Below are 12,603 nucleotides of genomic sequence, written 5' to 3'. Positions count from 1 at the left end.
CCAGCACACCAAAAAAAATCCCCGCCACGGCTGCAGCTTCTCACTGACAACATAACGCCGCTCGCATCATTCACTGTCGTGTTATTAGCAGAGAACACAGAGCAGGTCTTGAATTTCAGGCGCAAGATTAATAATAATTCTACTCATTCCCGCAGGTTCCGAGCTTCTCGTCCGCGCTTATTTACATCAGTGCGCACGCGCGTCTTTCACACAGCATACAGCAGTGTTGTGCATTTTGACCAGTTAATGGGAAAAATATTCTTAAAATGCATTCAAAATGCATTCAAAATTCTGAATAATTTGTAATATATAATTATTCACGGTATTTAGAAGTGCCCACGATAACAATATCGTGCATATTCATTACCGTGATATATCGCATTACCGAATACCGGCACAAGTCTAGTTTCAAGAGAGAGACCAAAAGATTGCCGCTTGGGTGTGAAGGACAGAAGGTTTTTTTTTTTTTTTTTCATAGATATAGATGAAACTGAAAGCTGAAAATCCCCTCTGCAGCAGATTATGTATGATTTGGAAAGTCCGAATCAGGTTTGAGATTTAGTAGTGAAAAATGACTTAAATTTCAGTCTGTTGCTCACATACAAGTTGCTGTATTGTTTCAGATATTAGCATGGACTAACTTAAATATACTTTGATCTTTTGGTGTTTGAGAGGACGTAGCCACTATACGCTTTTGCTGCACAGAAAAGAAGAGTGTAAACTTTCTGCTAAACTTTCCGTGAAACAAAGAAAGTCATATGCGTCAATTTCTGGTGCACTGTAACCTTAAGAAAGTTAACAGTAGCTACCATCAGAAAAACTCTTTGCGCACACACACATAACGAAGTACACACAGACACCATAATCCTGAGCTTTAAGACTAATAAACAGGGTCTGAGTGAAAAACAGATGAAGAACATTGTAAATTCCCCAGCTGCTGTTCAGACATGAACCCATGAGAAAGAGGAAGAGAAAACATGTTTAACTTCTGGGTAATGAAATGAAGGGCTATACAGAAAGAAATGAAGACATTTGGAGAGGGAGTCAATGTAAGGTCAATGTGGATATGACTGGGGGAAAACGGGTCTCAGATCAGCACAGAGGACAGGAAGTAAGCAGGCCTGTTGTATAACGATGCAGGATCTGATAGGAGAGATGAATAATTAGTATTCCAATATCTGACTTCGAGATACACACATCTAATGACACATTACATCGCATAGCAGCCCATAATGATGAATCAATAAATTCCAGTTGTGGTAAAAATCTTTCAGTAGTTTGGGTTATACGTTTCCAGCTTCAGCACAGCTGATTTCAGTACATACAGTATATAATCTATCAATCCATTCTCCTACCACCTATCTGGGACCAGGTCACAGTGGCAGCAGGCTAAGTAGACCTGTTCACATGTCCTTTTCCCCGGTAACAACTCCTCCTGGGGGATCCTTAGGGAGATATAATCCCTTAACACTTTTGTGCAAAAGGTCAGATTATACTTCCATAGCCAAACCTTCTATTGAAGTACAAGTTGTTTTTTGGAACATTCTCAAAAAAATCAAATAATACTGGATAGCCTGGTCATCAGGTTTCATCACTTCTGTCTGTCTATATATCTGTATCTCTTTATGTATTGTATTTGTGGTAAAACTGTATAGAGCAGAGGTAAAAACCATAAAAGCTGTAACTTTTAACTTCCTAGCTGTATTCCTCATGGTAAACTTTCTACCGCAGTAAAACTTATAAGAAAGAACCAATAAACAATGACGTTCTTTCATTGACATTCAAATATCGTACAACTTAATTCATTAAAAACTGTTATCAGCCAACTGGCCAGTGAGTCAGTTTTTATTTTTACTCACATTTGGCACTTGTTGAGTGTTAATTCTGGACCCTGCATGTGTGTTATGTATTTTAGCCTCTAAGAGTAACAGCTTTATTTTCAAACAGGGATGTGTCACTTTAGTACTGTAAGAATATGCCATGTCCAAGCCTGCACCCATGGCCACAGTCTGCAAACACACATTTCTTCTACATTCAAGAGCCCTAATAGCCACTTGCTGTAACTCTGCGGCAGTGTCAAACGCAGGTTCCACATGCCGGTGAGATGAGGCCCTGCGATTGGTACCATAAGGGGGAGTTCACTTCTTCTATAAATATCTTTTGCTGTGTGAGATTAAATTGAACACCCCCGTGAAGGAGGCGTGTGGATTAGGAGTGCGATACCAAAAACTGTTTTAGTCCCTAGACTAGAATCACACCTTAGGTAAGCTACGGCGTAGGTCCGACACAGAAGTATAAATCAGCCTTTAGGTGAGACCCCAGATGTACAAAAGATCAGAAGTGAAGTGGCGGTGCCCAATTAAACACACTTTATGTGCTCTTGTATTTAGTGGTTCACCGATATGGGATTTTTAATGGCCGATGCCGATATTGAGAAATCAATCTGGCCTATATAATACATGTAATTACAGTAAATGAGAGACATGCAGAATATTTATTAAAACCCAAATTTAAAAAAAAAAAGTAAACAATCGAGGTAACATTTAGTGCAGCATTTCCTTTTCTTTTGCTAGACATGCAGAAAGTTGGTGAAACTAAATGAACATTGATTATGCATAAATATTTATTAAAACCAAAATTAAAAAATGCAAACAATTGAGGTAACAATTAGTGCAGCCTTTTCTTTTCTTTTGCTGAAACATCTAAAAAAACAATATTTATAAAACCTAAACAATTAAAATGTAAACAACAGAGGTAACACTTAAATGAACAAGGTTTAGTGCAGCCTTTCTAACATTCATAAATTAATGTCAAAAATAGTATGCATAATTCCATGTATTTTATGTACAATATAGTTTACCGAGCAACAGGTTGTTTTAATTATAGTATGGGATAGTTGGTTAATAATAAAAATGTTTGTCTCTGATCTGTTTTGTTTTGCTTGTCTGTTTCATTGTAAAAATAATACAAGCCTGAAGGCATATCATTACATGCTTGGTTATCAGCATATAGCAGCATTAAACATATGGAACATATGAAAACATATGAACATATGGAACATATGAAAAGGTATACTAGACGTAATATTACACCAATCATGGGCAATCAAATACAGCGGATATTCCTGAATAAACAAATAAAGGAATTAAAACTTATTATTATTATTACTTAGAGTTCTTGTGTCGACTCAGCTTTCATTCTGAAGTGCACCGGCTTTTGAGTCCACCGGAAAACTGCGTCTTGTTTAGAAGTACCCGAGAACAACGCGCATATCTGAGTAAGAGCCAGTTACGGGATTTTTGATTGTTTGTGAGATAAACACAATTTCATTTTTGTTTGAATTTGTTTACATCACATCTGTGTCTCCCACCGGAGCTGCCGCTGGACTGCGGATCTGATGTCTCACGGTACGTCTGAATAAGACTTTGCTGCACGCCGGTGTGTTATTGTATGTAACACAACATAGCGTCACGTTAGAAAGTGAATGGCTTCAGGTGCTGGCTTCACATCTGAGTGGCTTGTCTTAAAGAGGAAGTATAAATGCACGATATGTCAATCCGTTTAGAAAAACACTGGGCACATGGAAAGACTTATCGGCCGATGCCGATATTTAAAAAATTCCAAATATATATATATATATCGGCGATATATCGGTAGACTACTACTTGTATTGCTAGCCTGTGGCAGTAACATACCTCAGTACTTGAGGGGTCGATAGAGTCAGTGTCAAAAGACAGGTCATCAACTTTTTTTTTACTTACAGTCTCTTCAAACTCTTGCTCAGTCATGACAGTTAGTTGACCTGAGAGAGAAAATTGTCTATAGAAGATGCAGCAACGCAGAGAATGCACAGGGCTCCAGACTGTGACTAAAACGGTTGCATTTGCGACCAAAAATTTTCATTTGCGAGTGATATTTTTGCTGAGATCACCACTGGCGACTATATAAATTTAAATGTTATGACTTAAAAAATTTACATGTGATACCTTCTTTCCTGCTTGTTTTGTGATCACATCTTTTGTTATGTTGACGTAATAAACGGAGACGATGCGCAAAGTTTTAGTGGAAAGAACACCAGCACTGACGGAACACCTGCTAAAAGCAGCTCCAGTTGTGTCAGCATGAGAGAGATTGAAAATGACGGAGACCTGTGAAGTAATAGTGCAGACAAGCAGTGGTTGCTTCGTGCACAACTTAAACAAACTACAACAGGTAAGGCTGCCAGCTGTGTGGACATTAACAATATCGTTAACCATTCTCATTTATAATCGATAATAATATGGCTTCTTATCAAATCTTTAGTATATATGCTGTGTTCTGTTAATGCGTGAACTTCATATTATTTTGCACACTTGCCATATAATAAATCGCAATAAGCATTGTGCTCTAGGGATGTAACAATTCCCTCAACTCCCGATTTTTTTTTTTTTTTTTTTTTACAAAATGAGATTTAAGACAGGATAAAAGCGTCTGCTAAATAACAACATTTAAATATAATGTAAACGTAAATAAAGAAACTAAATTGAAATTTTAAAACAAGCCCCAAAACAAATAAATAAGTAACACAAATAAAATAAATATCTTCATATAAACAAAATAGGGCTTTGTCTGTGCTCTTTCCATTTAAAATTAGAGGCAACCACTGCATTTTAATCATGATCCAAACAAAGATGCCGCATACATGCAACATGAGCAGTTTTTAATCTAAATTACATTGTATAATTTCGAAATTTGAAACAAAAACAGAATGGTTTGACTTCAGTTTTGTGAAACGATACATAAAAAATATCTGCATGAAACAGAAACAGCAGATGAGCTGAATGAGACGCAGATTCACTCTCTGCCAGCAGGTGGCGCTTAAAGCGTTTCCTTGGTTTCCGCTGTAAACAAAGCAGCGCTGCACTTATGAACTTTAATATGCATTATACAGAAGCAAGATGAAAAGAAAAAATACCATCTAAACTTTTCTAAAGACAGTAAGTTCCCCTCAGACATACATTCATATAAACTCCTACACCTAATTGAATCGCGATTTGTTTAGCATCTCAACTGATTTGAATTGTCACATATTTGAATCGATTTTCAACCGGCTCGCGGTTAATCGGTACATCCCTATTGTGCTCTGTTACCTTTTAATAAACTAAGCATCAGCTTTAAATTTCAGCCAAATTCCTCAAGAAACTCAAACCAAAAATACAGAGGAGGAGCCCAAACTGCACTCAATGGCCCAGTAATGCTGACATAGTTAGTTAGCATAATCCATGATATTGGCACAGATTCTGTATAATAATTCTTTGTGACTGTATATAGTTCTCAAGTTGGAAAAGACGTTTAGTTTCCACTTTAAGTGAACGTTTAAGTGAATTCCCATCTACAAGATGGATTAAAATGCCGATGCTGTAAAAGGAGGGGAGACAAACACATGACAGTATGACTGAAATGTTAAGGTGTTAAAAAAAAAAGAAAGAAAGAAAAAAAGAAAGAAAGAAAACACGTCATTTATTCTGTGGCACTTAAAAAAAATGATTTGGCACCTATTTTTGTTTCTTATAGGAGCTCTTTTTTGTCTGGAGCCCTGATGCAGAGTGCTTTCATTCCATTATGAATCGCTTTCCAACATACTTCGGAAAAATCTAATCTCACAAATAAATTTTTGTAAGATCTGCCGCCCCTAAAGGTTAGATTTTGTGGTAGGGTTAGGAGTGGACCTTCATGGTGATGTTTTACTTACAAATTTTACATTTAAAAAAAACAACAACAATGCTTATAATGCTTACAAATTCTCACGAGATTGGGTTGCTAAAACAAATTAAAACTACAACTAATAATTTATCTATATAAAAAAGTTGCTTTAACGGCCAAAAGTTAATTCAGGCATCATAACATTACAACAGTATGAAAAATGGATATTAATTTTGAGACTTCCTAAAAATGTACTCTATATGTGCTCTGCATTTGGTTACAGTCATTTAAAGTGTTTGTTTTTAAAATATCTGATGGATAAACTCGTGTCTCAATTGGATTCAATTATATAATTACCTATTTTATAATTAAATCATTTATTTAACTATTTAAACGAATTAAAATGGTATTTATTTATTTTTGAGAAAATGTTCAAATAAAACGAACGATGGCAGAAGTTATGGTTTTTATTTATTGGTAAGTTAACTAAAAGAAAAATCAGAAAATACTTGATAGATTAATGGAGGGGGCATTAGATTAATCAACTAATTGGAAGAATTAAAAAAAATATATTGATAGATTAATAGATTATCAATTTAAATGTCAGGTCTGTTCTTCGCACATAGCTATTGTATCACATTAAAAGACTTGAAATACAGCTTATGAATGGTGCTTTTATGCCGTTTTTGTTCTGCACAGAACAAATAGCGTATTTCGTTCCATACAGAATACACAAATAAACCCAGAGAAACACATATGCTCCGTCGTCTAGTTTGAAGATCAGGGAAAAAAATAAATAAGTCATCCAAATGAAGCTTGAGACACTGAGCAGTGGAATCTAACATCAGGAATGGGTACATTCTGATCCACTCTCCCTGAAAAAAAATGACTAATTTTTAGCAGATGCGCAAATGGACTTTTCTTCTCACAGGTGTTGTTGAGTTAAAGCTAGAGTGCGGTGATAGTGGAGATGAATTATTCCCGGCAGACCAAATTCTCATAGGCTTAGAGGTCATCCTGGCTTAATACAGGGTTATATATGAGCAATAAGGGGCATGTAGCTTTTAGACTGACAGTTCATGACACCTGCTGGCATCTTGAGATCCATACACCCCCCCCAACTGTGTTAACGCCTGGCCAAAAGGAAGAGGAAAACCCATCAAACCCCCTGCTACTGCCGCCAACTGCTGTGTCAAGTCAATGGCTCCTGGGACTCTGCTTTCCATCCCTCCCCAGAAACAGTGTTCTAATCTGGGCTTGTTCCTGCGCATCTATCACACATGCAGACACACAGATACTTGGTAATGTCCCCTCCTCTCAGTTTCACCCCCGGGCATTCAGGGGCCCAGCAGCAGGGGGAGTATAGCCCGAAAACTAGAAAACGCTCAGATCATAAACCATGCGTGCTCAGACAGACGCAGCAGCATGAGCGTGCACAACAAACACCCACACGCTGACACTTGTACGCCAACACAACTGCTAAGAAGTGGCCGTGAAAATTCTTCTGGAGATTGTTTGGGCCTGACAGCACATACCATGGCCCTGTGCTAAACAGATTACGTCAAGAGGAGGAGAAATATGAGAACACTCAATCAAGAAGAGACATTTAGTGTGTGTGTGTGTGTGTGGGCTAGAGAGCTAGAGAGAGAGAGAGAGAGAGAGAGAGAGAGAGAGAGAAAGAGAGAGAACAATTTGAAAAACAGAAAGAGATAGAAATAGGGGGAATCTCACACAACCATGTCTAGGTCACATTTTAACTCAAGAATCAAAAGAAAAACTTGTATTATTACTAAACATATTGAATTAATGAATGTATGAATCAATGCATGCATGCATACATATTAATATCATTATATCATAAATATGAGTCAGGTTCTGGTTCTGGGCAGGTTTCATAAGGGTGCTTTCACACCTGTAGATCGATTGCTTTGTTCCGATTTTTTAATCTGTTACACGAGTTCTGAACTGATTTTGGGATTTTGACTGTCTGGTACTGTTGTTGTGAAACCTTGGATTGGGTTTGCTTTTAATTATGCATATGAATTTCAATCCTACTCCAGAATCTGAATCAACACACATAATGTCATTCGACACCATATAATAAGTACAAGAGAGAGAGAGAGAGGTGGGTGCAGGAGGAAAGCAGTGTTTTAGAAGAATTACCTGGTCAAACTCGAGGGCTCCTGGGTAGAGAGGCCAGCCCAAGAAGAGCTCAGCAATCACACATCCCAGTGACCACATGTCTATGGCTTCACAAAAAGGCAGGCCAAGAATGATCTCTGGAGCCCTGTGATGACAGAAACACCAATATAAGACAAACCCTCAAAACTGACCTTCAAATTTCACCCTCAGACTACAAATTGTGAGAACAATACTTCTGTATTGGCACTGAATTCCAGATTTGATTCGATTATTTTGATAAAATTTCTAAATGTGAATATATTTGGCCATTACAGATTATCAAAAAAAGTAAAAACAGGTTTTTTTTTGTTTGTTTTTTATAAATATGAAGTGTTTAAATATTAAGTGTTGCCGTAATTTAGATGTTTGATATTGTGGTTGCAGGGGTTGGATTTAAACCGACTAAATGATTGGAGAAATTCAGCATCCATCACCAGAGAGAAGTCAGTAATTTTCACCAGAAGATCTTTTGATTAAAAATAAATAAATAAATAATAATAAAACTAACATACAGATGAATCGTTCACAATAAGACCAACAGTATAACATACATTTAGAGAATATATTTTATAAAACCAAACTGACTTGGTTAACTTGACAAAACTGTACTGTACAGCACTGGTCAGAGGGGGAGGGGTCACAGGACTGCCTGGAAAAGGTTACTCACGTGGACAATTTAATTTCAGAGAGAGTGGCACGCAGCCAAGAAATTTAGAACATTCTTTCCCATTTGTATAGTGCAAGCCCATAAAACTGATACAATGAGTGACAGAGGCGGTGGACAGTGTGTCTGTGTGCAGGGTGGCTGCTAGAATCCGGCACCAACTCTGTGACATCAGCAAACCGGGAGAAACACTACTACAAGAAGCACAACATATAATATTTTAGTAGAAACTGATGCATCAACTGTAAAAAATAATTAAATTAAAAGATCAGTCTTTGATCAAATCATTCAATAAAGTTAGATATTTTTAGCCAGCCCTAAAAAGGGGTCTAAAATATAAAGGAAAAATATGTAAGGGATAATGAATAACAAGCGGCTGGATGTACATTATCCCTCTTTTTACATGACTACTTGCCACGTAAGTAAATAATAAGACACGTAATATTTATATGAACTGCGTTTTAAAACCACACCTGATTATTATCTTAAATCCATTACAAAGTACAACACAATCGTTCTGGCAACAAGACAAACTTCAACTATTACTGCAGGCCTACTATTAATACGGAAGTCCTCTGGTTTTATTTTACAGTAAATACAGTCGATAACTGACGTGCAAGAGGATGGCAGTTGCATTTGAATGAAACTAGAGAGTGTGGCGGTGTGATATGAGAGATGTGAAAAGAAATACCCAGATGAGCGGTACGTTATTCGGTGTTGTAATCGGGGGATAACGTACTTCGGAATGTCGTGACTGACCAATCAGAATCAAGTATTTCAGAGAGCTGTGTAATAATAATAAATACAATGAGTATTTGAAATAAAGATTAATCTTTAACTCAATGTATCAAACTTTGCAGAGCTTAAACAGGCACAAACAAAACATACACTATATATTTAAAAGCACACATTTTCAAAGGCACAGGCAATGCATGTTTAGGGTAGAATTGGTTTTACGTGGGTTACCAGGTCAGTGAGGTCTACTTCAAGTGTAGCCATGGTGACGCAGGAAGCCTTGTGACTGCTTAGCAACAAATCACCACGGTGATCTCATTGAATGGCATTAAGGTCTCTCCGTGTGAGAGTGATGCTGCTCCAGTCAGCGTTCATCTGAGTAAGCCTGTCTGACAGATTACGGTCACTCAGACTACACAAGCACAAACACACTTCTATTATAATATAGGGAATATTGTGTAAATCACAATAATGTCAGCTAATTTCAGCTAATAATCCCACATAATTCAAATCAGGTGCCACCAGAATTACTCCCGGTGCTCCCAATCCGGGCCATTTGCATGCGCAATATAGGCTATATTCTCAAAATATTATAACTTTAATCTTGTAAATGCTATGACTTAATTCTAGTAATTTTGACGTTATTCTCAAAATATTTCGACTTTATTCTCGTAATTTTGTCTACTATGTTGATGATGAAATTATGTCAAACGCTGTATGCATACCCTTGCATATGCTTAAAAATCAAAGTATGCTTCGGGCTTAACCTTAATTGAAAAGTGTTATTTGTAAGGTGTGCATGGGTGACAGTCATTTGTGAGGTTCCATTTCGATTTGGATGCTGCCTAGGAAGGTAGATGCCTATATAGACAAGGGGAACAAATGTTGGATGTCCATTTAGGCCCTGGTGTATTAATGTGGGACATGCATAACAACATTCATTCCAAAAAACTCTGCATTAAGCCTCCTCCTACAAGCTGCCTTACATCAATTGAAGGAGTTCAGAGAGCTTCCTGATGTCTCCATGCATAAAGCAGCCCATTCTCCAGCTGCCGCTGGGTGATGATCCACTGCAGTTCTCATATATCGTCTCTCCCTCATAAGCATGTGAGAGCTGATCCAATAACGGCATCTCCGTCCATATATCTGATCTGTCTCTGAGCGGCACTGAATAATCACGGCAATGAAAATATCTGCCCAGAGTGACTGCATACAGTAATGAAAACTGAGGTCATTTTGGAGGGTGGGTTGTTCCTCTGTGTAGATCAGTGGCTCCCAACCTTTTGTCTATGCAGGCCCCCATCCTTACATATAAGAAACCTTGGGTTTTTAAAGTTGCAGATTCAGATTAACATGAACAGTTATCAGAAATCAAGAACAAGCTGGACACAGGGTTTGTACAGATTGTAAGAGTGCAATTCAAGCACTTTCACAGAACTTTCAAGTTGTGTTAGTCTGTTTTTTAAGGGTTGGGAAGCTGTTAATAATAAACTATAATAAAAAAATATATAAATATTTTTCATTATTGGTCACACATTGTATTTCAAATTAACACAATATGTCCATTTACAGTGTCTATGTACAACTGCTGACCCAACTAACCAATCAGGCTCCAAGGTATCAGCCAAAATGCCATGGTAACAAATTATTAATTAATAATAATTATTAATACTAATTAATTGAAATTATAATTCAAATTAAACATGAAATGCTTTAACATTTTATTTATTTATTTTTTTTAAGAAAGAGAAGATAAACGTGCCTTTTGTTTAGTGTTAATTTTGTCAGCTATTTTCATTTTAGTCTTAGTCCCGGGCTAAAATGTCCTTGTTAGTTTTTATCATATTTAGTCAACCTTATCCTATTTAGTTTTAGTCAAGTTTTAGTAGACTTAAAGTCTCAACATTTTAGTCTAGTTTTAGTCCAAGAAAACTTGACATTTCAGCAATAAGATTATTATTAATTAACCGTACAGCAATATTAATTTTGGCAGCCATTTTTTATTTAGTCTTAATCAAATGTACATTTTAGTTATCATATTTAGACAAACTTGTCCTGTTTTTGTTTATTCAATGAAATGTATGAGCATTTTAGTCAGGTTTTTTAGTCAATGAAACAGTCACATTTCCGTTCTGTATAATGGTTAAACTGATAAAAATGATTTTTTTCTCAAAATTATAATCAAAATGATTGTTGTCATTTGAGAAATTTACTTTTTCATTTCAGGTATTGCACTTTCTCCAGTAAGCACAAGTCAATAGAATGTGGACACATTCTAGTGTACTGATTTATTATAGGCTTTTTATTATATAAATCAACACCGAAGACTTCTGCAATCTCTCGGTCTACATTATGAAAACAGCTAAAACAAACGAAAAATATTATAACAGTGAAATTCCTAGTAATTCCACTAATTCCATAATTGCAATAGTCTATTTCTCTATTAAAACATGAGCAATTGAGTAAGTGAGATCTCATGACAGAACTCTGACCGGCTGAATGACGCTTTCATTTAGATCGCTAAACTCCAGCTTGTATATTTTTCAGATCATCTGCGACTGCATGTCGCTTCCGCAATGAGGAGCGAGCACTTTTTCGTTTATTGACCTTATTGTCGTCTCGTCTTCGTCTCGTCTTAGTCAAGGGAAAAAAGCTCGTCAACGAACATTTTTCGTCATAGTCTTCGTTAACGAAATTAACACTACTTTTGTTTTAGTTTTTTACTATAATCAACAGGTTGGCAACAGCGACTGCACGTTTAAGTTAATCCCGAAATAACTCTGGATAAAATTCAGAACATGCATATCATAACAGAAAGCGCAAACCAAATGCTGATCTAAAATCAGCTCCATGCACTTACAGTTACAATATAGTATGGCCTATATGATGCCATCAGTGCCCAACTATTTATGCATTGGCATTAAAAATATTCTCTTGCCTCACAGGCAGGGCTCGAAATGAACTTTTTTACTTGGTACCACTGGTGCTCCCAACTTCAAAAAGTTAGGAGCTGGGCAGGTCATTCCACCAGGAGGGAACAGTTAATGTAGAAGTCCATGAAAGTTTTATCATAGGTAGAATGCAAAATGTTTCAATACAAGCATTTCAGTCAAATGTAATTTATGCAATATTTCAAACCTTTAACCCACTTGGGAAAATCAACCCATGGCAACAGTTTAAAAGTAGCCCAATTCTGTGGAAAAAACGCGGACTTGGCAACCCTGCATCCAACAAGCGCTACCGGAGTCAGCTTTGACTGATCACAGGTCGAGAATAAGGAATTGACTGACAAGACCATGCTGGAGTATTTGCTGCTCAACAGATCCTGAGCTCATTGACAA

The 12,603-nt window shown here is 36.8% G+C and overlaps 1 protein-coding gene across 3 annotated transcripts in view; it reads right to left on the bottom strand.

Moving 5' to 3' along the window:
* LOC107704275 (homeodomain-interacting protein kinase 3-like) overlaps positions 1–12,603 on the bottom strand; it is a 65,185-nt gene that overhangs the window by 21,440 nt on the left and 31,142 nt on the right. For all 3 annotated transcript variants that reach the window (XM_016507156.1, XM_016507158.1, XM_016507157.1), the window contains exon 3: positions 7,846–7,969. In XM_016507156.1, the coding sequence (XP_016362642.1) occupies positions 7,846–7,969 (124 nt within the window). The remainder of the gene's footprint in view (positions 1–7,845; positions 7,970–12,603) is intronic.

This window comes from Sinocyclocheilus anshuiensis, unplaced genomic scaffold (assembly GCF_001515605.1).
Source record: "Sinocyclocheilus anshuiensis isolate Anshui unplaced genomic scaffold, SAMN03320099.WGS_v1.1 scaffold863, whole genome shotgun sequence".
NCBI lineage: Eukaryota > Metazoa > Chordata > Actinopteri > Cypriniformes > Cyprinidae > Sinocyclocheilus > Sinocyclocheilus anshuiensis.
Note: the sequence above shows the minus strand (reverse complement) of the source record. Positions and strands in the feature narration are given on the sequence as shown.